Source organism: Salarias fasciatus, chromosome 6, assembly GCF_902148845.1.
Source record: "Salarias fasciatus chromosome 6, fSalaFa1.1, whole genome shotgun sequence".
In the NCBI taxonomy this organism is placed as follows: domain Eukaryota; kingdom Metazoa; phylum Chordata; class Actinopteri; order Blenniiformes; family Blenniidae; genus Salarias; species Salarias fasciatus.
This window is the reverse complement of record NC_043750.1, coordinates 24,008,269-24,035,551: the sequence shown is the minus strand read 5'-3', so window position 1 is coordinate 24,035,551 and position 27,283 is coordinate 24,008,269. Positions and strand designations below refer to the sequence as shown.

The 27,283-nt window shown below is 41.1% G+C and overlaps 2 protein-coding genes across 3 annotated transcripts; both read left to right on the top strand.

The window, feature by feature from the left end:
* Window positions 1–9,942: 9,942 nt before the first annotated feature.
* Window positions 9,943–14,395, top strand: tlr3 (toll-like receptor 3). Of its 2 annotated transcripts, none has more exons than XM_030094792.1 (5): window positions 9,943–10,079; window positions 11,113–11,565; window positions 11,721–11,915; window positions 12,048–13,903; window positions 14,016–14,395. In XM_030094792.1, the coding sequence occupies exons 2-5, from the start codon at window positions 11,125–11,127 to the stop codon at window positions 14,245–14,247; spliced, it is 2,724 nt and encodes a 907-aa protein (XP_029950652.1). In that variant the 5' UTR covers window positions 9,943–10,079; window positions 11,113–11,124; the 3' UTR covers window positions 14,248–14,395. The 2 variants fall into 2 exon arrangements, with proteins under 2 accessions (XP_029950652.1, XP_029950653.1); XM_030094793.1 differs by lacking the exon at window positions 9,943–10,079 and having other exon boundaries at window positions 11,140–11,278; window positions 11,376–11,565.
* Window positions 14,396–17,050: 2,655 nt separating this feature from the next.
* Window positions 17,051–24,526, top strand: cyp4v2a (cytochrome P450, family 4, subfamily V, member 2a). The gene is made up of 11 exons (XM_030094511.1): window positions 17,051–17,243; window positions 17,339–17,451; window positions 17,914–17,999; window positions 18,638–18,828; window positions 18,943–19,012; window positions 19,102–19,228; window positions 21,059–21,232; window positions 21,944–22,046; window positions 22,483–22,617; window positions 24,094–24,273; window positions 24,351–24,526. The coding sequence occupies exons 1-11, from the start codon at window positions 17,051–17,053 to the stop codon at window positions 24,524–24,526; spliced, it is 1,548 nt and encodes a 515-aa protein (XP_029950371.1).
* The last annotated feature ends 2,757 nt before the right edge of the window (window positions 24,527–27,283 follow it).

The following is a 27,283-nucleotide window of genomic DNA, read 5'->3' as shown; positions in this document are numbered from 1 at the left end:
CTCATGTGAGCCCACATCATCAGTCCACCTGTCTGAGTATGAACACCTCATAATATTCAAAGCAGGACACAGCATATTAATGCTTCATAAAGTCCTTGAAGATATGTTGTAATCCTGCATGTGAGCCATTGCTTTTCTTAAAGGTTTTATCAAAAGTACTGATCTGAGCTGTGTTTCTAAAGATCAGATTATCAAATCTCCAAAGCACTGTAGCCTGACCCTGAAGCATGTATTGAGCCTTTCATGCTATTTCAGCTGATCGTTTTGATTATGCTGCCAAAATATTACGCTGGCATAAACCTCCTGTTCACGAGGACACAGCACAAAGCCGCAACTCGCTGTTTTCTTTCTCTTCAAGTGAGTCAGCAGCTAATGGACATTCAAGAAACAGCTCCCAAGGCTGTAGTTGTATAATGAACAAACACTGTAATTACACCAGCAAGACACAGGGATGCTCTTATGCTAAGTACTACGGGTGGTTTATTTGTCCCCCTTGCGATTTATGAAAGTGTTAAGCTGTGCCACGGTGTCGGAAACATCGGCAGTGATTGGCATAACTGGTCTGGTGCTTGTAAGATTCTTTCAATTTGAAGATCTGGTTAGTCTTGATGTATAGTCTGCATTTGTCATGACTGTGAAACTGTTTTGCACAAAAGGTTATTCAAATTTTTTTTTTAAATAATAAAATCACATGAGTCAGATTGGACTCCAGGGTTCACCGGGTTCGGCCCGTGAGCCACGTGCTTGACACTCTCATCCTGAGGTCACAATAATATCTACATGATACAAGTTAATGGTGACTTTTTTGGCATTAATCTTTAACAACTGATAACCTTCAATGCCTTTTGCCTTCAGTGGATTATTAGTATGAAGGCATTTTGCTGTCAGGTCAATTAGATAGCAAAGTTACAAACGACAGACGTTGACCTTGCTTGACAGATTGAACCATGGAGTTGTTGCAGTAACTTTATGATCCAAACAGCATGCAGAGTGACTAAATACATCTCCGCAGTACAGTTTATGTTCCTGTTCTTCTCTGCAGACTGCCGTCTTGTCGGTATGGTTCCCACTGTGAAACCATTAAATTTTATGTTACCCAGCCCTGATACTGGGACACCTAATCTAACTCTTGAAACTTACAACCACATCCTCCTGACTTTTTCCCTTATCGGGGCATGAAAGGAAGGCAGAGTAGCTGGTTGCCCCTTATGTAACTCGGCTACCTCTTCATGTTTCCCACGTGTGTCTCCCAAAAACAAATGCTGATAGACGGCCTCTCAGGAACACTTTTCTAATATTACTCTGCACTTCATGCGCCTCACTGCCCCTCACTGCGGGTCGGCCAGGCATCTCCTGCTGGACTGATAAGTGGTGTTGTGGCTGATGAAACGTTGCATAGCTGCCTTCTGATGTGATGTCTGCCAATTTTCCCCCGAGGAGAGTAGACTCGGCCAATATTGTGAAGACAAAACTAACACGAACGGATCGGGGTCCAAGGAACAAAGAGTGATGAGAAAGTGGGATGAGGAGGTGCGGGGAGGGATTGAGGTAATCTGAGAATGATGGGAAGCCATGGGATGGGGTGTGTGAGGCGCTCGTCGACTAGATGCCAGCTGGCTCGCAGTGCTCATGCTGCTACACGGCGAGGCGCTCTGTGAGAACACACAATCCCAGATTAGTGTGTGAGGGTCTCTGGATGACTTTGCAAATGAGGCTATGTAGATCAGAGAATCGCAGCTCTCACATGATACTGATCCTCTGCTCTTTTATACGCAATCAAGGCTCTATGAGAGGGAAATGGTTGTACTGATGTCTTGAAGAAACCATCTATCATTTTATATTGCGAGAGTAACTGGTTTAGATGATATTTCAATACATGCAGAATATATTTAACTGCACCATGAAGGAAATGCATGATCTGCAGGGGCAGCTTGAATTGCAGCGTGGACGATGTAACAGCCGAACATTTGGAACATCATCTGAGTTCCTGTAGTTTTCATATCTTTTATGGACACTTTGAAGATTGTTTGAATGCATAAAATTCAAGAAGACGTATGATATAACTGATAACTGAGTTCATATATCAGACATCACTTCTTATGAGGCGAAGAAGGTACAGTTTCACCCTTTGTTGTTTATAACATTACCCGTATCTACACTGACAAACTTAAAAGTACCACTTCAGCTCAAAACGCTTTTTCACATTCATTCATCTTATTCATTTTGATCCTTCATGATATTTTTCTGTTTTTCTCCTTTCATTTGCATATTTTATTTCATATTTGCATACTGATTTCAGTTTTATCTTTTTTTACATGACTTTTGTCTTTTCCTTGTCATCTATATGCCATCATTAACTTATATTCCAATATCCCAAGCACTCTAAATTTGCTTTATTTGTTTAAACATCACTTTCCCATCGTTTTTGTCATTTTGATAGTAATGGTTTAATTTTCTGTCCTTCAATTTTAATAACTCAAAGTTTTCTTTTCTTCCCTTCTTGCCTTGTATCTACTGTTTTCTTCTTTTCCCTTCTTGTCCCTCATGTCTCATCAGTCTCAGTTTCAATCACTCTGAGTGCAGACCTAAATGAAAACTGCTCTTTGAAATACAGTTTGATTGATTAAGGGATCATTGATCCACAGTATAATTACATGGATGATGAACAGGGAGCAGTGATGATAATTTTCCTCTTAATTTCACCAGTTTTTCAGCCTCGATGTGCCCTGTGTGAATTTATTGCATTACATCAGTGTAAATTTAAAATTTACAATAAAGCACAGAGCTACACGCTGTACAGGCATTCAGCCTTTTTACCACGAGTCCTCCTTTCTTGTTCTCTGATCAATTATTTGCTCAAACCCAATTATAACATTGGTCACTAGTTCACCTCACATGTTTTACATGATTTTTCAATTCTGGCAAGGTCTTTAGTGTAGCAACACCAGTGTTTTCTTTCTTTTTTTTTTTTTTAGCTTGCTGGGAAATGCAACTTGTTTTGTTGAATTGCTGCGGGACAGTGACAGTTTGACACAAAAATGGTTAAACCGAAGCAGCTGTCAGTTTTAAGGTTGACATGCTTTGTTTTCTTTCAATGTAGTCCTTCATTTTGATTGGCAGGTTCATGCTAAGAAAAACTGCATGTGAATAAATTCTTGATTTCCTTTATATGATCTTTGAAATAACTACCTACACTTCAGCGCTGTGCCCAGTTTCGACACACTTTAACAGCAGGCATTTGCCTTTCAGACAGCAGACATTGCAGCGCACCCTCCTCCCATACTGAGCTTTCACTGCATGGTTCTATTTCTGCACTGGGGAAAACAATCTGGGTTTTTGCAGAATCAACACCATCGCCAGCTCTCTCCTTCATCTACTTGCTAATGAGCCTTTTAGTGGAAAGCGTTTATGAAAACGGAGAGAGAGAGAAAAAAAATCTACTTCAGAAATCTGCTGTTGATTTATGGGTAAAGCTGTAAATCCTTTTTCTTTTTTGGGGGCCTGTAATTAAGTAATGGCTCAATTAATCCTATCAAACCTGAATTGCCGGAGAGGCGAGGAGGGACATTCATTAGGAGCCAGTGGGGGAGATTAATACACAATGGCTGTGGCACACGGCAGCGCAGTTTGCTGTGGGTTTACATATTTGAATGAACAAACTGCACGTCTATTTTCAGTGACTCCTTGTAAGGTGGACACAAACGCAAGAGGGCACAGATGAAATACTCTTCACTTTTTTTGGAGTCTGAATTGAATAAGCTCATCAAGATATTCTCAATTTTGAGTTCCACTTAGCTGTGTCCACTGGTTCTGTTGTCTTATAGGGAAAGGAAAGCTGTTAACTCCTCTTTTTTGTGTGTGTGTGCGAGGAATGTGACCCTCGATTCCCCCTCTTCCTTGTTTGGTAACAACACCGCTTCCTTACATCAAAGGGAGACGAAATCACTAAATCAGTTCACATCACATGACCCGGAGAAATATTTGTGTATTTAGCTAAAGGAGATGAACTTCTTACTTGTTGGCAGGGAACTAAAACAAATGCTGGAAAACAGAACCCTTCAAAACAAGTGATTATTTTGTCAAGTCAGAAAACCGGCTCTGCTGCACTGTGTTCTCTTATTATCACAGCATATATACAAAAAAATATTGTTTTAGAGGGTTTAATACTAATCTCAAAGTCTATAAACTCAAAACACATCAACAAACAGGAAAAAGAAAATCTCATGTGGTCTGCAAGAACGTCCACATTTAAACACTATTATATCCCAGCACTCACTTAACACTGATGGCTTTTTAAATCACAAAGACATTTAGTCCCATCTGTTAACCATTACTGACAGGCAGGGCTGTTGGCACGGCCAGATTGCAGCCCGAGCTTAAGGTGCTGGCACAAATCTCTGCCTGCCTTCTTTGCATTCAGGCCGGTTTTAGAGAAGTGTAATCTCCCTGTGAAAAGGCCACTTGTCCCACAGCTTTTAACACATGGTGGAAGCTTCAGTCACAGCTCTTCACAGAAAAGGCTTTCATTAAACCAATGGCCTGGCTCTGCTCATCTCACTGTCAGTGCTGCGGGCAATTATCACACCGCCGGCGACCTTAAAGTACAAGCTTCTTCTGCTGATTATGAAAGCTCATGAAAATGAAGCGGTTTGAATGTTCTCTCTCTAAGAAGGGTTTTTCTCAGGGTACTCCAGTTTCTGACTGTGTCTCTATGTTTCTCTGTTTGCCTTGTGAAGGACTGACATCCTGGACATGATTTACCTGCCGTCACCCATTGCTGACTGGGATCTGCAATCCTGAACAGGACAAGACAATACGTGGAGAGATGGAAGGATGGATGGACACCTGAGGATCAGTTGATTTACACTGAAAACCAAAATAACATGACGCGTTTTCTCTACGAGTGTGGAAAAAAAAATGGTGAATTACTGAGCCTCTGTCATTGTGGTAACAAAACTAAGCACCTGATTAATGTGGAACTGAAGCTAAAGACCTGATTACTCCTTGGGAAAGGACTGCGGCCTGTTGTAGAATCAAAGGCAAACCCTTTTTTACCATTTGGTGATATTTCTTGTGATGTTATTTGCTTTTACCATACTCAGAGAGACAATTAATCTCTCCTTCATAAACAAATCAAGCAACTCAACCATTGCATTGGACACTGAAAAAAATAATAAAGTAAAAAAATATTCAATTTAATAAAAAAATGGTTGTTAAGTTGTTTCGAATTGATTGTAAAAGTCACACAGTAAGGTTCAAACTCTCACACCACACATCCGTTGCCTCCCATGAAATTATCATGTTTGACTGAACTTTTGACTTCCTGTGTTTTGATGCAGTTTGATGCATCACAACCTTGCAATCACTGAATCTGTTACTCATATGATTTTGTACCAAAGCCTATTTTATAGCTACAAATTGTCTTTGACAGAGTGATTAACAGCGTACACTTCTGTGGTGATTTGATAAAACTAAACAAGCATTTGCAGACATGATAAAGAGTAATACAGACTTTTATATGACTTTTATTCTCACATGAGACATAAATATCAATCTTATAACTGAGAATTGTGTCATTTGATTCACAAGCTCCACCTCAGCAGTTTACAGACTTTCTGCACACTCACCTGATGCTGCTCCAGATGACTGAACAGGATATAAGATTTGACAAACATGGGTGATTTTACGACCAATAAACCATCAGGCTTGTTGTCGTTTGGAACGAGAGCAGGCCTGAGTGGGCAGACTGAGCATGGATAGGTCAAATAATGGAGCCATTAGACATTCTACTTAAATGCTGAATTATCATCACTGTAAATATAAATATAATAGATTTGTGGCAACCCCCCCCCCCCACCTGCCAAAAAGCAAAAAAGAGCAGCGTGTGTGCTTGAAGCTGTGCTCCTCACACACTGAACTGTCTTGCCCAGCATTTTAACTGTGCTGCACTGCAGAGAGTTAACAGCACAGTAGTAGATCCACGCTGCTGATTCCAGTTCAGTATTGATGTCCTGTCAGCCCCGGGGACCACTTATAGTGAGAGGAGACTCCGAGTCAGCATTTAGTGGACATTAGCCGATGATGAGAAACACACACCGTTCATTTGAGAGCAAAAAAAGAAGAATATTTTGAAGTATTTCTTCTTCTTTTTTTTTTTTTTTTTTTTTACATCTATCGGGGATGTGTTGTACAAAACTGAATTCTGAGGCTACACCCCTCTAATCTGACTTATCTTTTTTTTCCCCTTTTTTTTCCCTCTTCCTCATCTAAAGCAGCAGTTTCTTCTGTGTGACAGATTAGAGGAAGTCATCCGTGTGTGATGTATTCATGTCTTCAATAAGCGAAATCTTGAAGGTGACTCTGGCGTGATTGATTCCAGCATGCACGCATATTGCTTTTAATCATCGGCCCCTCCCGTCCTCCAAGGTGTCATAACCACTGTGTCAGTGGCTGACTCCAGTGGCAGAGCTGGGAGTCTGACCTCTAAACATCATTGGTCAGCAAACTGGGGAGGGGGAGACATACTGCAGTGTTTTTTTTTCTCTCCTGCAGTGAGCAGACAGAACATGCTTCGACATTGCTGCTACATTGTTTGTATTATTCCTAATCTTGCTTTACTCCTTCCTTTTATGAAGAATTCAACCCTGGGATTAATACAGTTTTTTGTATTCTATTCTATTCTATTTCCTAGTGTTCTTTTTGAAAACCTCCTCATCTCACTCATGCTATGTTTCTGCTTCACCAACCCTGTGCCAAGATGCATTCATGACCCTTCAGCTTAAAAAAAAAAAAAAAAAAAAAAAAAATCACTGCAGCATCAAACGAGCAAAAGCTTCAACTGTAGCTCCTCTTCTGAGCGTAGTACAATCCATCAGACGATGGACTGCTGTGAGTGTGCAGTTCACTACCACAAGGCAGCACATCATGTTGCGGGAATGAAAGACAAACAAACAAACAAACAGAGAGATCGACAATTCCCATAACAAGCAAGAATCCCTGTGTTTTGTGAACAATTAGCACAGTTACACTCAGTGTGGTTGGGATTTAAAGCACTGACAACTCTCTGTGTGTGTGTGTGTGTGTGTGTGTGTGTGTGTGTGGTAAAGCACATGATTACATAACATCGGCTGACATCCACTCTCTGCAGAGCCAAGAGGGCAAACTCACCTTTTGTTTGGAGGCATTCCAACACTCCAGAGACTCCGTCTTCAAATGAGGGAGAGGGGATTTACCCCGAGCTGGTAATACGAAGAATGCAACACAAACACTTCTATTGATGGAGCCGCTGCTTCTGCCCTCCCTCAAGTTATCCCTTTTGCATGATTGCATTCAATCACACGTATGCATGACAGGCACTAGCATGGTGACGGCGCTGAAGCGTGTGTGACGATACTCACTCAGTCTGTCCACGGGGCAGTCAGGGTGCTTCTCTTTATTCCTAATCCCTGGTTCCCGTGCCAGGTTGTCTCTCCTCTGGAAATCTGTCTTGTACCTGATTCCCATTAGACTCCATGTGGCTGAGATGTTGATTTCAGAAGGTGGTTGCAACAACTTCCTGTTGCATGATCTGCTCCATAGCAGCTCATCTGAATGATCTTTATCTTTCTTTTGTAATTATTGCATTCACCAACTTTTCCAATGACAGGGCTGTCTGTCTCCACTTCACACAAGTCTTCAGCAGCCCAGCCATTGGCACAAAGCCCTGTAAGCTGCCTCAGCTTAGCCGTAGGGTAAACCAATCAGGCGGCCTATTAAGCTGAACGAGGGATAAGAAAGGTGTACTGTCTGTGTCTGTAGGAACACTGAGGGGAGACACAGCTTTTAAAGTTTCTTCCCCCACAGCAGCAGAACTTTCATCAGTTGCAGAGTTAATCTGTTAGTGAGAGAGAGAGCATGCTGTGTTTAAAGGTCCCAGCAGGTTTAGCGCCAGGCCTTCATAAATCTCTGCATAATCAATCTGCGCCACACTCAATAACTGTGTACAAAATGAGCAGTGGTGAGCGAAGAAACAAATGAATTGCTGTATTTATCAACTTCATATATAGAAATTGTGACCACATGCAAGTTCAGTCTCTGCTACTGCTTTCATGTTGGTCCTACTGTATGATGGAAGCCTGTTATTATGAGGAAGTCACACTCAGTTCAACAGCACTTAGTAGCTTTGAGTTATGCCTGCATTAATGTCATCCTGGAGAATAATGTTTAGCTAACTATGCTTCAAAGGGCTCATGTCACAATGAAACCTTAAAAAGGAAGCCACTGTGTCCTCTCAAGTAAAGTTTCGACTGAAAGTTTCACACGTAAGTCCATGATAAATATTAAATGTTAAATAAATAATTATTAAAGTGCTGGCTTTGTAGAGGAACTGTGGCTCAAATTGTCAGTGTTTCATTTAGCATCAGCGGCGGCAGGTCGTTCATTGCTGCTTTTACATCCCGGCTGACCTTTCCAATGGATTTGTCGACACGGTTATTGTCTGACCTATTGATATGTGGACCGCCCCACTAATGCACTTAATACTCTCAGCCCAAAACTGACACGTACAAAAGAGAAACAAAAGCCTCACTTAACACCATTTACTTGTAGTGCGTGCGTTTGGAGTGATTCATGCACTTTTAAGGCTTCACTTTAAACAGCGCCATGCTCTTAAATGCCCTGCATTACCTGGATCAATTTAAGCAAAAAGAAAAGAAAAACGCAGAATAATTAACAAGATTTACAGTCATTGATAAAGTGCAGTGGTTCGAAGGGGTCAGCGTCCCGCAGTAAAGGGTGATATTCATCTACTACAATGGTTGTGTCACGAGCGGCATCGGCTAAAAAATATAAATAAGAATCGTGCTGCAATACACAAACAAATTTATTTACACTGTGATTGTTACATAGTTATTTGGTGATATAGGAGCTGATATTCCCACATCATTGTGAGGAGGCCGTCCAGGTACTCCGTCTTCCTCCGTGTGTTTGAGGTTACCGTGACCCTAATTTGCCCTTGGGCGTAAATGTGAATGTATGATTTGTCCTGTGATGGACTGATGACCTGTAAAGTAATTACTCTCCCTTCATTCATTGTCAGAATAAAACAGAATAAAGTATTACATGACTGTTTCTTTTCAGACGCATCAGAATTGCTGTCTTGAGATTTTTTTTTTTTTTTTTGATCCACCCCAAAACAACACATTTTTGTTGTGGTCTTGTGAGTGGTCCAAAAGAAGAGCTTTGCCTCCCTCTTGTGGTCGATTCTTGTATTAAACTCTGTTCTGGTTTCACCTCTGGAAAAAAAAAAAGTACTAAAGTAAATAGACAGCAGGAGGAAAACTTCCCACAGATCATTGAACACTGAGTCAGTTTTGCTTTTTGGAAGAATATAAACAGAGGGAGGGAGAAGGGACTTGCTTTTTTTCTCTCTCTTTCGAGGCGTATACATTCTTCGAAAATAAAAGGATTTTCAGGAAATGCTGCCTTGATTGCTTTGTAAGTCACCCTGTCAACACACAGGGGTGAAGGAACATGTTTATGCATTATACTTTATTCTCAGAAGATCATAATGACTCACTTTGCCTTTGAGAGAGAGAGAGGAAGTGTTAAGTCTTGTTCCATAAAGCTGCTGTCCTCATAATAAAAATCATCTATACATCTGAGTCATTTAAACTTTGAACCGCAGGTTCGCTTGTTCGCATCACTCCTTCAGATAAGCTGGCGGCAACTTGATTCCCGTCTGTCCTGGGCGCTTTTTTTTTTTTGAATGGCTTTTAGGTTTAATTACCAAATTCAATCTTTTAAACCTTCACCAAGAATCCTAACATCTGGACTTTAACACCATATTATCCTCTCACTTTGCTTTGCAGGAAGCAGAATGAAGTGTGTCTAAACCCGTTCCACCAGTCTGGTCGGATCTCCTCCTCCTCCCTGCATGAAACAGTTAATTCTTCAGGGTAAAGCTATTGGTGAGTGTGGAACTGAAACCGGAATAGTCTCTGTCCCATTTCCTTGTTTTTTTTTTCCACTGTCTAGAAATACAGACGCCTCAAAGTCGAAGTGAATATGATCTAACAGGTGACTTATATCGGCTCCGAGAGGTAAGTGGTCTGCAGCTCTTATCTAGATTAAAGACGAAATATGCGAGATGTCACGTGCTGCTTGGAATTCTGAGAAACTGTCTGCTACGAAATATGCAAAAGTCCTTGCAATTCTGTGATAACATGTCAGTCCACGTGTAGAAGTTATTACCATAACTCTAATCTGAGCTGCAGCAGTGTCTAAAACGCTTTCTAAGTAGCTTAAAGCAGCGCTTATTGAAATGAATATAACAACCTACGCGCCTGTACAGGGAGGGATGACAAATCATTAAACATTTCAGATAAAGCCGCAGCAGAGGTACATCGTCCAGAACAAACACCACACAAACTTTGTTGAATCCCCAACTTGATACTTGAATTGAGACTAAAAACTGGATTCACATTGCGCCACATGCATGCAAAGTTATATCTACTGCCTGCAATGCAGACGACAGACGACTGTTGTTTATCCACTTGTTGAAAAATATACAGGAAACATAATCCTAAATGTCAGGTCTTGCTGTCTTGTACTTTCTTGACTTTTTCAAGACATTCTAAATAAACTTCCTGAAATCAAAACTATTAGGGATTACACACATGCTACCATTTCTAATGTAAATAATACCTTAACTGGATACATTTTTCAAACACTATAATATTTCTGCCTCAAAAACAGCCCAAATATAATGCATATATTTGAAAATGGACACTTTATCACTTGCACAGTGCATATGATCAATCAGTTTACCAATGCAACTTTTAAATTATTGTAAGTCAAGTGCATTGCTGAGCTGCACTGAATTTCACAGGCAAAAAGAAGAAGCCAAAAGCCCACAATCCTTCTGCTATGAAGAGAAATATAATTTCAATTATAATATGCTTTGCAAATCACAAAAAAAGCTGGTTCAGCTATTTATTCAAATAGTTTTTTCACTTTTATCAGTTAATGTTTGTTTGTTGTTTGAAGCAGAAGGAAAAATGTGGAAGTTACACAATGGTCACTGGTCTGATTAAAGTTTAACACTTATATTGATTTTCCTTCCCTTTTTCTGAGGTTCTTGAAAAGATGCGATCCCCTTGTGCTTGCCTTCCAATATGGATCCTCATCTTGTGTTGCCAGCACTGCCTGGCATCCCCAAAGAACGGCTCCTGCAGCGTGCAAGACGGCAGGGCCGACTGCAGTCACCTGGGTCTCAGTAAGATCCCTTCGGACCTTCCAGGTAACATCACCACCCTGGACATGTCTCACAACAGACTGGTGGGGATCGACCCTGCGGCATTAAAACCATATCCACACATCCTCCACCTCAACCTCAGCCACAACAGTGTCACCAAGGTGAATGAGGGTTTGTGTGAGATTCTCCCTCTGCTGCGGACGCTGCGTCTGGAACGTAACGAAATCCATTTGCTGAATAAGGAGCATCTGAGCCGGTGTACCAGTCTAACTTTGCTGAATATGGCCAGCAACAGGCTGAAGCTGAAAGGAGAACCCTTCAGTGGTCTACAGGTATGGATGTTTTATAAGAATGCTACAGTGAAACTATTGAAGAGTCTCTAAATTTGGTTTCAGGTAGTAAATGAAATCAAGCATTCTATGCTCTATGACATTAAACATTTATAAATCAGTTACTTTTTCTGTGCCCCCCCTTGTATTTTTCACAGAGCCTGAAATTTCTCGACGTTTCCATGAACAACCTGCAGTCTGCTAAGTTGGGCTCTGAGCCTCAGCTGCCCAGCTTGGTGAGTCTCAGTTTGGCATCGAATGACTTCACTGAGCTGAAGAGAGAAGACTTTTCCTTTTTGAATCAATCGTCCTTTCTACAAGTCCTCAATCTGTCATCAACATCTCTAAAAAAAGTAAGGGACTGACCTATAAATGGGAAATGAAATGTTCCGTGGAAGTTAGTAGCGTGGAAACGCATTTATCACAACGCCTTGGTTTCAGTTGTCTTTTTTTGACTAACTGAGATTTCTGCTTTTCTGTTGCAGTTGGAATCTGGGTGCTTCAAGCCTGTTTCAGGCCTGCACACTTTAATACTTGATCAAAGCAATATAGGCACTTTAGTGATTTCAAAAGTCTGCTCTGAGCTGTCACACACAGCCATTGATGTCCTGTCCCTTCAGAAGATGAAGCTCATCACGCTCACAAACACAACGTTTAAAGGACTGGAGGAAACAAATCTAACCTTCCTGGATCTGTCCACCAACAACTTGACCAAAATTGAGGAGGGCTCCTTTAAGTGGCTGCCTAGACTTAAAACTCTGGTTTTGTCAGAGAACAACATCAAACATGTGACTCAAGGTACATTTCAGGGCCTGAAAGAACTGAAAAAGCTCCAGCTGACTAAAGCACTGGTGAAAACTCGCAGCTCCTCTGTGCCAATTATTGATGATTTTTCCTTCCAAGCATTAGGTGCTCTGGAGACTTTGTTATTACAGAGGACGTCCGTTCGACAAATCACAGAGAACACCTTCTCGGGACTGAGAAGTCTTACCGAACTTGACATGAGTTGGAGCAGCTATGCATCGTTAAAAAAAATCAACAGGGAGACTTTTTCGTCACTTTCAAATTCTCCCCTGATGAGGCTGAATCTCGTCGGTACAGCGATATCGCACCTGTATCCTGGAAGCTTCTCTGTTTTGAAAAATCTCACGTTTCTTTTCTTGGATCATAACTTCATTAACCAAACCCTGACAGGGCAAGAATTCGAAGGCCTCAGTCAACTTGAAGAGCTTCACATGATCAGCAACTTCCAAACAATTCAGCTAACTTCTCAGAGCTTTGTAGGTATGACCGGTCTTAAAGTCTTGACTTTGGGAAAAAGCCTTCGAGCCATGGCCTTGAATGTGAGTCCCTCTCCATTCAAACCTCTAGCCAACCTTGCTTTTCTGGATCTGAGCAACAACAACATCGCTAATATCAAAGACAATCTGCTGGAAGGCCTGTCGAACCTCAAGGTATTAAATCTCCAACACAATAACTTGGCTCAGCTGTGGAAGAGTTCCAATGTTGGTGGGCCAGTGCTGTTTCTTAAAAACACACCGAGGCTGACAACCTTACACCTGGATTATAATGGACTGGATGAGATACCAGTGGAGGCTCTGAAAGATCTGACCAACCTGAAGGAGCTCAGCCTCAGTAACAATCTCCTGAACAGCCTTAAGGACTCGGTTTTTGACAATCTGAAGTCACTGAAGGTTTTTAGCTTGGTGAAGAACTCGATCACAACTGTGAGGCCTGAAGTGTTTAAAGCGCCTTTGAGTAACCTGAGCCTGCTTCTCATGGACAGAAATCCCTTTGACTGCACATGTGAGAGCATCCTGTGGTTCGTAACATGGTTGAAAAGCAGAAATAAAACCAGCGTGCCTGATCTCGAACACCAGTATGTCTGCAACACTCCACCAACTTACTTTAATCGCACCATCATCAAGTTTGACCCCCTGTCTTGTAAAGATATGGCCCCGTTTCAGGCTCTGTTCATATTAAGCAGTACAGCTGTTCTAATGCTCATGGTGACAGCGCTCCTAGTGCGTTTCCACGGTTGGCGGATTCAGTTTTACTGGAACATACTGATTGGTTACACATTAGGATTAAGCGATGCCAAAGTGGAGGAGGGTCGAGAATTTGAATACGATGCCTACGTCATACACGCCGCGGCAGACGCCGGCTGGGTGGAAAGAAGGATAGAGCCCTTGGAGAATGAAAGGTGCCGCTTTTGCTTGGAGGATCGGGATTCCATTCCCGGAATGTCACAACTCGAATCCATCGTGAACAATATGAGGAAGTGCAGAAAAATACTGTTTGTCGTGACTGAAAGTCTTCTTCTTGATCCGTGGTGTAGACAGTAAGTCATGTTCAGCCTCCTCATATCTCCTTATCTTTCAAGTACCTGTCATTTGTGATAAAGAGTTTTCAAAGTTGTCTTTTTGTCCTAAACCTTTGTTTTGCTCTTCCAGGTTTAAAGCCCATCATGCCCTGAACCAGGTCATTGAAGCCAGCAGGGACTCAATCATTCTCGTCTTCCTGCAGGACGTGCACGACTACAAACTGTCTCGCTCACTCTTCCTCCGCAGAGGCATGCTGCGTCCATGTTGCATCCTGGACTGGCCCGTCTACAAGGAAAGGGTTCCAGCCTTTCACCAGAAGCTGTTCATTGCACTTGGCATGACCAATAAATTGCAAGAGTGACTGTTATGATAGGTCACAAAAGATTTTGTGGTGACTTTAGATCCGTATGACCATCACCAGTTTTCTCCAAATGCTGATCGTTTAACCTTTTCTGTAAATATTTAATAAATGTACATTGTTTTTCTGTGTCTTCCATAAAATATAATGAAAAAAGAACTCATGAAAATTGCTTTAAATGACTGCTTGTTTCAAATGTAGTGAAATGGATTTGCAGGCTTGCACAACTGTACTGTAGGGATGAATGAAAAGTTCATACACATACACGCGCACACACACACATTTGTACTTGTATAGTTGTAAGGACACTCACTGACATAATGCATTTCCTAGCCCCTTACCCAAACCCTAACCATCAAAAATTAATGCCTAACCCCAACCTGTACCCTAAACCTAACCTAAACCTAATTGTAACCCTAAACCAAAAATGAAGTCTTAACCCTCAAAAAGGTCAAAAAAGGTCTGTCGAAAAGTGAGAACCGGCAAAAATGTCCTCACTTTCCAAAATTGTCCTCACTTGTAAGGTTATAAACCCATGATGGTCCTCACAACTATAGCTGTACAAGTACACACACACACAAACACGCACACACACAAAACCTGTTTGAGGAGCTCCATGGATAAATTAAATGTGTATTGGTGCTGACATCTAGTGGCCATAGCAAGAAATGGCCACAGTTAAAGTAAAAAATCAATTTAAAACATCTGCTTTATAGACATGGACTGGTACTCTGTGTTTAAGTTGACATTAAAAAAAAAAAGGTCAAATGCATCAGGTTCAGGTGTGCTTTGTGAATCTGTAGACACCAGAAACCTAACAAAGAAATCCCTCATGCATGTATGTGAATAAGTGTTTGCCCCTTTTCTGATTTCTTAAAATTTGTACATTTGTCACTCCTAAATGTTTCAGATCAATAAACTAGGTAATTCGAATATAAGACAAAGACAATGAAAGCAAACAAAAAAAATGCAGTTTTTAAATTAAGGTTTTCATGATTAAATCCAGACCTACATGGCTCTGTGTGAAACAGTGATTGCTCCTTAAACCTGTTAACTGTTTGAACCTCCTTCAGCAGCAATAACTGCAAACAAGCATAACCTGTAATCGCCACATCGCTGTGGAGGAATTCTGACCCACTCATATTGGCATCATTTTTGTTATAGAATTATTCTAAGTCAGTCACATTGAGGGTCTTGGAAGTTAAAACAACCTTTAAGGTCCTACTACAGCATTTCAATAGGATTCAGGAGTTTGACTCCAAAGTCTTCATTTAGTCACTCTTCAGTCATTCAGAGGTGGAATTAATGGTGAAAACACAATTTTTTTTATACAGGGCCATGTAAATTTGGATATCATTTTCTGTGTAAACAATAAAAACCTTCATTGAAAAAATGAATTTTGTGTTTACTTGTGTTTCTCTTTTATTTATTTATTTATTTATTTGATGATCTGAAACATTTAGATGTGACAAATGTGCTAAAAAATAAGAAATTAGGAAGCAGGCAAAGACTTTTTTCACACTACTGCATATTCAGTACAGTGTTTATATGTATTTAATAGTAGTTTTGGTATAATTTAGTCAAAAACTTAGAAAGTTGTATAGATTAAAAAAAGTTTCTCTTTTGAACACGGAGAGCTATAAATTGATTGATGTGAAAAGATACTAGCTCTGAGCTAAAGTTCAGGCCTGCCGTACCCTGGATATAGACTCAGCTGTGATGCCCCGGAGACAGTTCAGCTCAGAACAACAGGGTTCAAGATGCCAGCAGGCAGAAGCAGGGAGAGCCATAACCAAGTGGCAGAAGAGTATTATCAGTATCAGAGTGGGCTGGAGGTCCAAGGTCAGAATGAAGCATTTCTTCTGTGATAGTTGATAGTGACTAAGCCAAGATCATGTAGGACCTCCAAAAACAGACAACCAAGCCAGTGTCAGCTAAACAACTGGATCGACAGTGGCGGAAAAAAAACAGCAGAAGAAGCAACAGTGACTTCAGAAAGAGACAGGAAAAGCTCAAGACATACCAAGAATTATAGTCAAAATGAGTTTTTTTTTTAATTTAGGTAAAAAGAAAAACTTCTTCCATCATGACTGAAATGTGTGTTTACATCATGTCAGACATAAAGGATGATTTATCCTTAAAATTCAATAATAGTCAAGCTATGAGGCAGTTGTGCTTTTATCAATGAGCCATAGCTTAAAAATAATAGTATGCTGAATACCTCAATAGTACTGAACTCTTATGATTTACTGTGTATGCCGAACATGAACATACAAATAATTGCATTACAACATAATGTGATATAATACTAAATTATCCTATTCAAATTATCTTAAATGAAGTTCAGAGGTCATAAGCCTTATTATTGTGGTTATGTTGATCATATCAGGCTCTATTTATTCTCCAGTCCAGCAAAATGTTTATTATAAGAGGAACTGAGTAAAGGACAAAGTACACGGCCAATCAGCCTTCCCACAGTGAATAAGTAACCACCATTATGTAATAATGATGAATCAATACAGATTACTTAGTTACTTTTTTGTCCTATTTATTAATTTACGAATAACATATTACATAGTATGTTTGTATCATCTTATATTTGAAAACATTCTTCAAAAAATATTCAGTTTTCCTCAATATAAATCAGAAAACAGCAGCTTTCCTTTGCCTACTGTATTTGTTAGTGCCTGTAGGGCAAAGAGGAGGAGGAGGCGTAAAGTCAGGCTCACCTTAAATTCCCTTTACTGTGCAGCCTGATCCGGATTCTTCTGCCGTCAACCAAACTTAACAGACACACTGCTGAAACATGGCAGTTTTAGTGGGGAGCTACACAATACCCTTACTTGGAATCACAGTCATTATTGCTACACTGACTTACATCTCTTACAAGATGCTGCATGATTACCTGCACAAATGGTTTACAATGAAGCCCATTCCTGAGGTGGACAGAACATATCCCATCGTTGGAAACGCTCTACAGTTCAAAACTAACCCAGGAGGTAAGACAGTGCCGGAGGTACAGTGCAGCTGACTGAGGATGCTGACGAACTTTCATAATCAAACACGCTGAATGTTTTGATTTTCTCCGTTTCAGAATTTTTTCGTCAAATCCACGATTTCACTCAGCAGTTCTGGAATGAACCACTGCTGAAGATCTGGGTCGGACCTCTGCCGTTTGTGGTCCTGTTTCATGCTGAAACTGTTGAGGTCTGCTTACTTTGACATGTGTGAATGTTCACTCTCCCTGAATTTAAAATCCCATTCTGGAAGAACACGTGTGACGCGCTGGAAGATGCATCTTTTAACTGAATTCGGGGACGCTGTTTCGTTTGTGCCTTTAACCTTTCAGATGTCGTTGCACTTTTACATGTGCTGCTCCACTGCTCTGAGTGCAGAGCTCAGCACTGCAGTGATATTCCCTCCTGATCAGTATCCCTGCTTATGTGGTACAAATTGCAGGTTTTGCTCAAGGCGCTTTAATTTGTGTGCAAATCCCAATTTATGTGTATTTTCTGCCTAGATTCCATCGACAACAGATTAATACTCAACCAGTGTTTTTCTTTGGTGGCAATAGGAGAGGATTATAATGCACCATGTCTATTTTTGTATTACAATATGTGTTTAAATACTGTTGTAACATGGTTTCTTTTCCCATGGTATTATCCGTAGGCACTTGTGGGCAGCTCAGTTCACATTGAAAAGGGTGAATCGTATAGATTCCTCCATCCTTGGCTTGGAACTGGGCTGCTGACCAGGTAACCTACTGCACTATGAAACTTGGTCATACATGTGTTCATATACTATACAACCTTATCTACTGTTTGTTCGACTTCGAGGGGCTTCAACGTGGACACTGAACGGCAGGCTGAAACAGGACACTTGGTTTTACAACAGTGGGAGAAACAGTGGGACTGACAAAGAAAGAAATGTAGAAAATGCAGTTTATGCTTTTTTTTTAACAATATGCCTAAAAAACAGAGCGATAAATGTGCATGTAATGCGAGATACAATCTGCAGCTGCAGCAGCGTTTGTTAAAAATGAATGACTGAAGCTTTGTTTGAGATCTCAGATCTCTGACTTTATCAATAAGTCATTCCACCCCAGTCGTCCAGCAGTGCCCTGCCACACCCATCTCATTTATGGTGTTATAGCAATAACTAGCATAATCTACTCTAACCAGGGTCATAAACACATGACAAACAAAGATATAACCACATTTAGCCTACAGATGAGTGACTTTCTGAACCTGGACAGTGATTTTAAATTGAACTCACAGATAAGCCTTGTCCTTTAAAAACTTTATTTCCTGTCTTGGGACCTTAAAAATAGTTTGACTGTGCACGTGAGCATACATCTTCTGAAGTCTTAGATGGTGTTTTCTTCTCCCATCAGCACTGGGCAGAAGTGGCGTCAGCGGAGGAAGATGCTGACGCCCACCTTCCACTTCTCCATCCTGACGGAGTTCTTGGAGGTGATGAACGAGCAGGCGGAGATCCTGGTGGAGAGGCTGGAGAAGCAGGCCGGGAAGGGTCCTTTCAACTGCTTCAGTCACATCACGCTCTGTGCGCTGGACATTATATGTGGTGAGCAGACGTACCAGGAGTGAATGCGAGCCTCCCAACTGTTTATAAAGCAACATGAAGCAACACTAGATTATAAAAAGCATCAACTGTGGATGTTAAACGATGTTGTTGCAGAGACTGCGATGGGAAAGAAAGTTTACGCACAGAGCAATTCTGACTCAGAATATGTGAAGAGTGTCTACAAGTGAGTAATACCCTCTACTGTCCGACACACACTCAGATGATGCTTTGAGCAGAATACTCACCGGTTCTGTCGTCACTTTGCTCCCACAGGATGAGTGATATCGTCAGCCGAAGACAGAGGACGCCTTGGTTTTGGCCGCAGCTCGTATACTACACCTTCGGCGAGGGCCGGGAGCATGACAGGACTCTGAAGGTCCTCCACTCCTTCACATCCAAAGTGAGTGAGGGTGTCGGATCTTTCTTTATAGTTTATTCACAGCCCACGACTTTGCTCATGAGCTCATGTGGAGTCATGCTGTTGATGTAAAGCCAAAATTAGGTCTGAAGACAATGAGAATCTACTGTTGACCTTTGGCATGATCTGTTGTGCAAGGATATGCCTTCAGTCTGTGCGAGGCATTTAGGACTGCACAGTATCAGTGATGTGCAATAATGTTGATGAGTATTGTGATATCGATATGATTTGAAGAGAGACAAAGAGAAGCAGATAATGCTGATGATGTCTGCAGCTCTCACCAACACTGTTTGTTGACTTCAGTGTTTTCAAGTTGTATTTTCCGCAAGTTCATATTTCTGATTCACCTCCTGTGGTCATCAGGTATGAAATAATTATGCCTGTTAGTCCTTTTCAGCTGGTTATTGACAACTTTTCAGTACTGAACTCTCTGTATGTGATCACTTCTAAAATTTAAATGCATTCATTTTGAATCTACAGAGCAAAACTGCACATTGCATGGAAACATAGTTTGTCATTCTTCAATCAGTCTTTAGAGATCATGAACAATTCCCAATACTGTATATTGTGTAAATCTCGCATTTCCTAACACAGATGGGAGGATCTCAGATCTTTTACTTTAGGGAGCATTTTTCAGAATTCCCAGGGATTATCCCATTCTAGACCACTTTCATCACCCAGCAGCATCACTAATGTGTTTCCAGTTAATCTGAGATCATGGAAATATTTCCCAGTGGTGGTACTTTTTCAAGCCAGTCAAGTTTTAAAGCAGAACTATGCAAGATTTGTTTTAGCGCTCCCCCTACTGGTCTCCTGTGAAAGCTCACTGTCGTAAACGTCCTCCGCATTCCCCCCCCCCCCCCCCCCCCCCGGTGTGCAGAGAGCGTCTCACTCCCGTTTCCTTTTTTCCGCTCGTTACACAAAGTTTTTTTCTGTCTTTTTGGTTATGCCATCAGTGAGCACCTAAGGGTGGCGTTGCTAACGCTAGCAAGGGTTTCATGTTTGTTTTACACGCTTTTGTTAAATCTTCTGCAGCGGCAGTTCCTCGCGCTGCCCGGGAACTTCCTCCGGTTGCTCCCTCTGTCGTAGACACGCCCGCCTCACACACTACAACTAAAACAAAAACAAAAAAAACACACTCGGAGAAATGCTGCTTTGAGCTCAGTGCAGCGAACTCATACGCGCGCACTTCTACTAGAAGAGGCGCTACTCCTCTTTATTTTTCAGTTACCAAACGGAAATTAGAACCAATCAACACATCATGAAAAGATCGTCTATTGCAACACAATGACAGATACCGCACTCCAAAAGCTTTTATACTTGTAATCCCGTATGAGTGCCGTAAAGCAGGTTTGTTCTCGCGAGATGTTGTCGGTCCGCTCCTCTGAAATTGCAAGCGCTGTTTTCAGGACACAGACCCCGGGGGGAGTGAAGGGACAGGCCAATCACCGTGACAAGTCTCTGTTTACCCCCACAGGGATTCTGAAACACATTTATTGAGGTAAAAAAGTTGCATAGTTCTGCTTTAATGCCATCAATAAAAAATAAAGAGTTAATACTTAACACCATGTTATCAACCTCTGATAAGGCATCCATACAGTCTGTTGTTGGCAAGAAACAAGTTTTTTTTTTTTTTTTAAATCACAATCACAGCATCTAAGTTTAGTTTTTATGTGGCAGCAATGCTAATTTAGCCATTAAAAGAATCCAGACTTGACCTGAGATGAATTGAAGTATTTATTTATTTATGTATTTGTTTTTATGCTGAAAATGCCGCAGTGGACAAACTCTCTAACTGTGAGTTATTTCCAGGTGATACGTGAAAGGGCACAAGTCATGTCCAACACTGAAACAGACAGTGAAAACGAACAGGGTCAAAATAAGCGAAAGGCGTTTCTGGACATGCTTCTGAAGACCACCGATGAAAACGGAAACCCCATGAGTCACCAGGACATCCAGGAGGAAGTGGACACCTTCATGTTCGAGGTGGGTGGTACAAAAAAAAGAAAAAAACCCCAAAAAATTCAAAATTCACATTACAAAGTGTTTTGTTGCTAAAAATCATGCATAAATTGTTTTTACAAAGATCCATGAAAATGCTATAATTTCAAACAAATGTTTTGAGGAAATAAAAACAGTTTTTTGGCTATTTGCATGAAACCTGTTTTATTTTCAACTTAAATAAATGCCCTGCACCACTCATTTAAAAACCTGTATCAAGCTTTGCCTTTGTTCATTTTCTCTGGAAAATAAGAAGTGCATCGTCACACTTTAAAAGTTCCTTAAAACCCACGGAGTGTATTTACAACAGATTTTCTGCCTGCTGTCAGTCTCCTTTTACAGTTTAAAAACAAAATCAATATCAGTATTGAAAGAATGTATTTAAACTAGTGCTGTCAATCAGTTATAAATTTTCTTTTATCTGTATTCGCATCATTTGTGAGCTTATAATAAACACAAAGTATCCCAGATTTAAACACTATGATTTTGCATCCTTCAACACATGTCTGCAGGTAACGGGAGCATTGTATAACATGCAAATAGCTGTCCTGCATTTGTAAAACACTATATTCAACCACAAACTTACATAACGTATACGGTAGAAGTCTCGGTACAGCTTTTGCATTAGTTTGAGACACTGAGCCTTTCAGGAAGATAACATCGCTGTTATCGTCTCGTACTGTCTTTATGTCGCAGGGTCACGACACCACGGCCGCCGGGATGAACTGGGCCTTACATCTGATTGGCTCCCACCCCGAGGTGCACCGCAAAGTTCAGCAAGAGCTGCAGGAGGTGTTTGGTAAAGTAACGCGTTATCTCGGTCTTCCTCCCTTTCTTTTTCCTGCCCAAAGGCGTTTAGCTGTGATCGCAGTCGTTCAGCTTACACGGGGGATAATCGCTGTGGAAATCCTTGCCAAAATACAGAGAAGATAATTGATTTATTATCTCTGCTTTGTGGATTTATTATAGCCTCCGTGCAGTTCTCCATGATGTAAGAGTCGCGCCATTTTTGTGCTGGTTCAAGGGTCTAAAACTGTCCTCAAGTACTGAAGAAATTATTTCATGATAATGAGAATTAGATAATCATACCACACCTGGTTATTTAGCATACGTTTGCTGCCATTATTTAGAAATGACTGTTTCTGACTCGGACTCGTTAAAAACAGTGGAAATGAATTCCTTAAAAAAATCAAAATCTAAGATGGAATGTTTGAGCGGCCTTTCTTTTTGCAAAGGTTCATCCTACCGGTCCATCAGTACAGACGACCTGAAGAAGCTGAAATACCTGGAGTGTGTGATTAAGGAGTCCCTGCGACTGTTTCCCTCTGTGCCTTTCTTTGCTCGCACCCTCTGCGAGGACTGCCACATCAGTGAGTAACACATCAGTGACGGCGCTGTTGAAACATCCGTTTGTTGATCCCGGTTCCCGCAGGGTGGCGGTGGGAGAGCGCTGGGGAAGCCAGACTTCCTCCTACATATTTAAAATGTAGCTTCCTGTCAAACCACTGCTGAAGACTTTTGTTTCAGTCCTTTATGTTTTTTGCTTGAGCATGTTTGTGTGGTGGAAATGAGCGATAACTTACATGGTTGGTAATCATATGAGTAAGAATTGTGGTCAGGACACATTAGGAAAGCGGTTCATTTTTTCCACTTTAGGCTGATGAAAGAAAACATTACCTCAGTGTTGATGTCAAAGTTAGCTGGCTCACTACCGCCATACAAGTTTCAGATACTGTGGCTTTAAAGTGGATCAGTATAACTCTTAAAATCTTCCGCTGGGTGTCTTTCTCAGATTTATCAGCAGATTGGTTGAGGTTGTTCGAGGCTGTGAGTCAGTGGAACTGTCACCGGAGCTTTTGAGAAGTTTGCATCTGCTGCTGTATCTGACTCTCTGTTAATGGAAGAGTGTCTGGCAGCGTTGTTTCAGTGAATCCAGAGTGCATCCTGAAATATAATACCGCATTACTATTTGTTATAATGTTCACTTATGTAAGAGTCCCCAGGTTGAATCCGTTCAGCATAATGCAACTTCCGCCTGAAGGTATGAGAGCTAATGCAAGCGTTACACTATGAAATACGTCAGCTTTGCTTCGACTGGGGTCAAATTCTTCCCACTGCGCCGATGAATCAGATGATCTTTTCCTGAAACAAGGCTGTACTGGTCCTGAGGGCAAAGCTTATATTGTGCTACATTTATAATTAATGCCACAGCTAAAAAGCATGGCACTCAAAACACGAGAGGAAGAGAATGGATGCTAATGTGGCTTAAATACCAGAAAATATTGCTCTGGGAGGAGATTCAACACTTTAGGTATGTTACGCCGGCGTGCGCGTGCGCGCACACACACACACACACACACACACACACACACACACGCACAGTCTTGTATTTCTATCCTTGTGGGGACCGTCCATTGACTCCCATTCATGTCTAGCCCCTAACCCTGACCCTTACCCTAACCCTAACCCACACCACAACAAAGCCTAACCCTAAAGAAATGTTTTTGCACTTTTACTTTTTTCAGTAACAACAACATGGTCAAGAAAACACTGTTTCTCCTACTTAGGACCGGAAAAAGGTCCCCACAAGGCACGTCGTTCCACGTTTTGCTATCCTTGTGGGGACATTTGGCCCCAACAAGGATAGAAATACAAGAACACACACACACACACACACACACACACACACACACACACACACACACACACACACACACACACACACACACACACACAGGCAGAGTTTCCATTTCCACCTTCTTTACAGAAACCCGAGTCTTCAAAGAGTACTTTGGGGATGATTGAATTTCTTCTTTCTTAATTCATTCCTGCTTTTCTGCCCTTAGATGGTTTCAAGGTTCCCAAAGGTGCCAATGGAATCATAGTGACCTATGCCCTTCACCGCGACCCGCGGTTCTTCCCTGAGCCCGAGGAATTCCGGCCTGAGCGCTTTCTGCCTGAGAATTCAGTGGGAAGACCCCCGTATGCGTACATTCCCTTCTCAGCTGGACTCCGCAACTGCATAGGTGAGAGCGTTATGTCGTCGTTAAGCGTCGTGTGGATGAGCATGCACATTTCATACGCTTATTTGACTGCTTTCCAGGTCAGCGTTTTGCACTGATGGAGGAGAAAGTGGTTTTGGCTTCCATTCTGCGCAACTTTAACATTGAAGCTTGTCAAAAACGTGAAGAGCTTAATCCAGTCGGAGACCTCATCCTCCGACCGGAGAAGGGCATCTGGATCAAAGTGGAAAAAAGAGCCGACAGGGACTCAAAATAATGTAGAAACCGTGTATGAAATGCTACGTATGCACTGAAAAATGAATGTGATGTGGCTTAATTTGAATCATGTAAATAGATCTGATAGCTGAATAATTGCAATTAATTGGGATATATTTACTAAAACATTGAATTTGCAGCTCAAGAGTGTTTTTTTTTTTTTTTAATAATAAATCAATCAATCACAAAGACATTAATGACCATTAACTGGGTGTAAATATAATAAATGACTCCACTGGATTTGATTCAGTCTTTGTGGTAAATAATAAGAACATTCATCGAGTTTCAAGTATTTGATGTCATTTTCTGACTTTATGGGGCAATAAAGAGTGTGGCAGATAACAGAAACACAATTCAAACGGATAAGACACTTCATCCTTTTACTGCATGCGTGGAACTATCAGGTAATGAAACCCTGACGCCTCCAAGTAACGGGTGCAGAACGGAGCTTTATAACAAATTCTTTGACATTATTCATTATATTCATCAACACTACAGCAAAGAAAAGCTTTTAATTTACTTGGCGTTTTCTCTGAATGCAAAGTCAAAACCTCTAAAAAGCCATACTTAAAGTATTCACATTTATTTCTTAAACATTACAATAAAACTGACCTTTGTCAGTTTTGGCTCACACCTCATTGCACTCTCTCTCAGGCCTGTATTCAACACATTTTAGCATATTACTTTGAGAAAAAGGGCATGATGCCAAGAATAGAATGAATGATGGCCAGAATGTATTTACCTGCTTTTGTTCCAGGGGATCAATGCCATTTTTTCCATTTGGAAAGAAAAGAGATTTTGTGGCTTCAGCTGTGGCAAGTAGACAACTGAACAGAAAGGAACGCACAGTTAACCAAAAGCAGGGAGAAAATTTCCAAAATCAAAGATGAAGAAGTTTAAGTGGCTTGGCTATCGTCATCAGTATTATTATCCTTTATGTCCTGATACAGAAACTCTCACAGTATTGTCACAGATTTCAGTTGGAGTATATGTCTGTGTTATATAATAAAAGAATTAAAAAAAAAAAAAAACTCATTGTGGAGCTCTAGATTCCCTGAGAACATTTCCCAAAATGCAGCTGGGTAGAGACGTCATGTTCAGTATTTATACAGATATAAATCAATCCAAATGCCAATAAAATCCCATCACTATGATGCAATCTGTATTCGTTTCTGATATTGTCCTAATCTCCACGGCCTCAGATCCTGATCTTCATCGTGATCCCCATCAGAAACCCTAATGACATTTTTCAATCTGATTCGACCTCCAGCTGTTATTTCCAGTTTTTTCTAAAGAGACTAACTTACCCATCTTTAACAAGTTACATGCTCCACTTTGAGTGGTCATGGGTGTGCGTGTACATCGTGGTTCATGATGATCGTGAGCAAAACTCGTCTCAAGCGTCTCATCAGGGTCAAAAGGTTCTGTGGAGAGAGAACGTAATCACAGCACGACACAGTTACAAATGACCCCATTCATTATGTCACCCAGTGATTTAGCGGCTGCGCCTGCAAGGGTCATTGCCTAACATCAAAACGACTTGACTGATGATGAATAGCACGCTCTTTTCCAATGCTATTATTTGAATTATTGAACACATTTCTAATCAATGTCTTGAGACAGTGGAGGCCCCTGAGCTCCAAATGAGGCAGGAAGAGTTCATTTATCTGAGGATCTCTAATAAATGGCTCAGATAAAAGACCTTTAGTGCGCGGCTGGAGTAGGTGCATTGCGTGAGATTACCTTTCAGGACATCACGCCGTGGTTGTATTATAAAGATAAAGCATCGGCTTGCCGCAGTGTTCTCTTCATAATGAGCCACGGATTAATAAAGAATAGAGATGGAGAATGCATGCAGAGGCCATTTCGCAGTCCGACGTTTCTGTTTCTGAACCAGACAGAGCGGGAAGTGCACGGGACCGCTACAGCCCATTAGTCCGCCGAGGGCCGCTCATCTCCTCCACGTCTGGATGGGATCGTCCTGCTGTTCCATAATCATTATCAACAAACCAACATTTCGGGTATTTCTTTGCAGGAGGAGCTGTTAGCTCTCTGAGCATAAACATGTCCGGAACCGACGTGCCTCTTCCTGTTTGAAATTCAGCACGTTCACGCTGAATCAATCAATTCTCGCAAAAACAAATCCACCGAAAGGGTTCGACACGAGGCGCAGATTTGACAGTTGGCGGGATTGCAAAGACACGCCGGAAAAAAAGTGGGAGAGCAGCCGGCTCAAAGTCTGTGTGCTGATTCAGATTCCAGAGTGTTGCTGGCTGACAGCCTGAGGGTCGTGACCCCCCCTCCAGGGGGTCAGCAGATAAAGCTGAGTGGTCATGAGATAATTAACAGGACAGGGACGCAACTAACACATATTTTCCCTATCTATGCATAATTTTTGTGCAATGTTGCCTTGCGGTAGCACTTTGGTCTAACAACTAAAAATGATAAGAGTTTACTGACTGGCCCACAGACATTTTTTTAAATAATGAAATAGTATGAAAGCATACTTGGGGACATATGTCACGTAATAGCTCTTATAGATTACAAAGGTCTCCTTAAAAACAAACAGAGGGTAAAATCTTTATTTTACATGTATCCAATTATTAAATTATATTAAAGTTATTTTACATACCTCATTTTCTTCAAGCATTTGGAAGACTATAAGAGTGATTTTATGATTTCATAAAAACATAACTGCTTGATTAAATCACATTGCAGACAACAATGTGCTCTAAACATTAACAATGGAAAATACACT

What these genes read in the sequence shown, in the direction of transcription:
- tlr3 (XM_030094792.1), top strand. Translation starts at nt 11,125, where the DNA reads ATGCGATCCCCTTGTGCTTGCCTTCCAATATGGATCCTCATCTTGTGT. An exon ending in CATCAACATCTCTAAAAAAA is followed by an intron (nt 11,916 to 12,047) that starts GTAAGGGACTGA and finishes TTTCTGTTGCAG; the next exon opens with TTGGAATCTGGGTGCTTCAA. An exon ending in CTTGATCCGTGGTGTAGACA is followed by an intron (nt 13,904 to 14,015) that starts GTAAGTCATGTT and finishes TTGCTCTTCCAG; the next exon opens with GTTTAAAGCCCATCATGCCC.
- cyp4v2a (XM_030094511.1), top strand. Translation starts at nt 17,051, where the DNA reads ATGGCAGTTTTAGTGGGGAGCTACACAATACCCTTACTTGGAATCACA. An exon ending in TGGACACCTTCATGTTCGAG is followed by an intron (nt 21,233 to 21,943) that starts GTGGGTGGTACA and finishes TTTATGTCGCAG; the next exon opens with GGTCACGACACCACGGCCGC. An exon ending in TGGACTCCGCAACTGCATAG is followed by an intron (nt 24,274 to 24,350) that starts GTGAGAGCGTTA and finishes ACTGCTTTCCAG; the next exon opens with GTCAGCGTTTTGCACTGATG.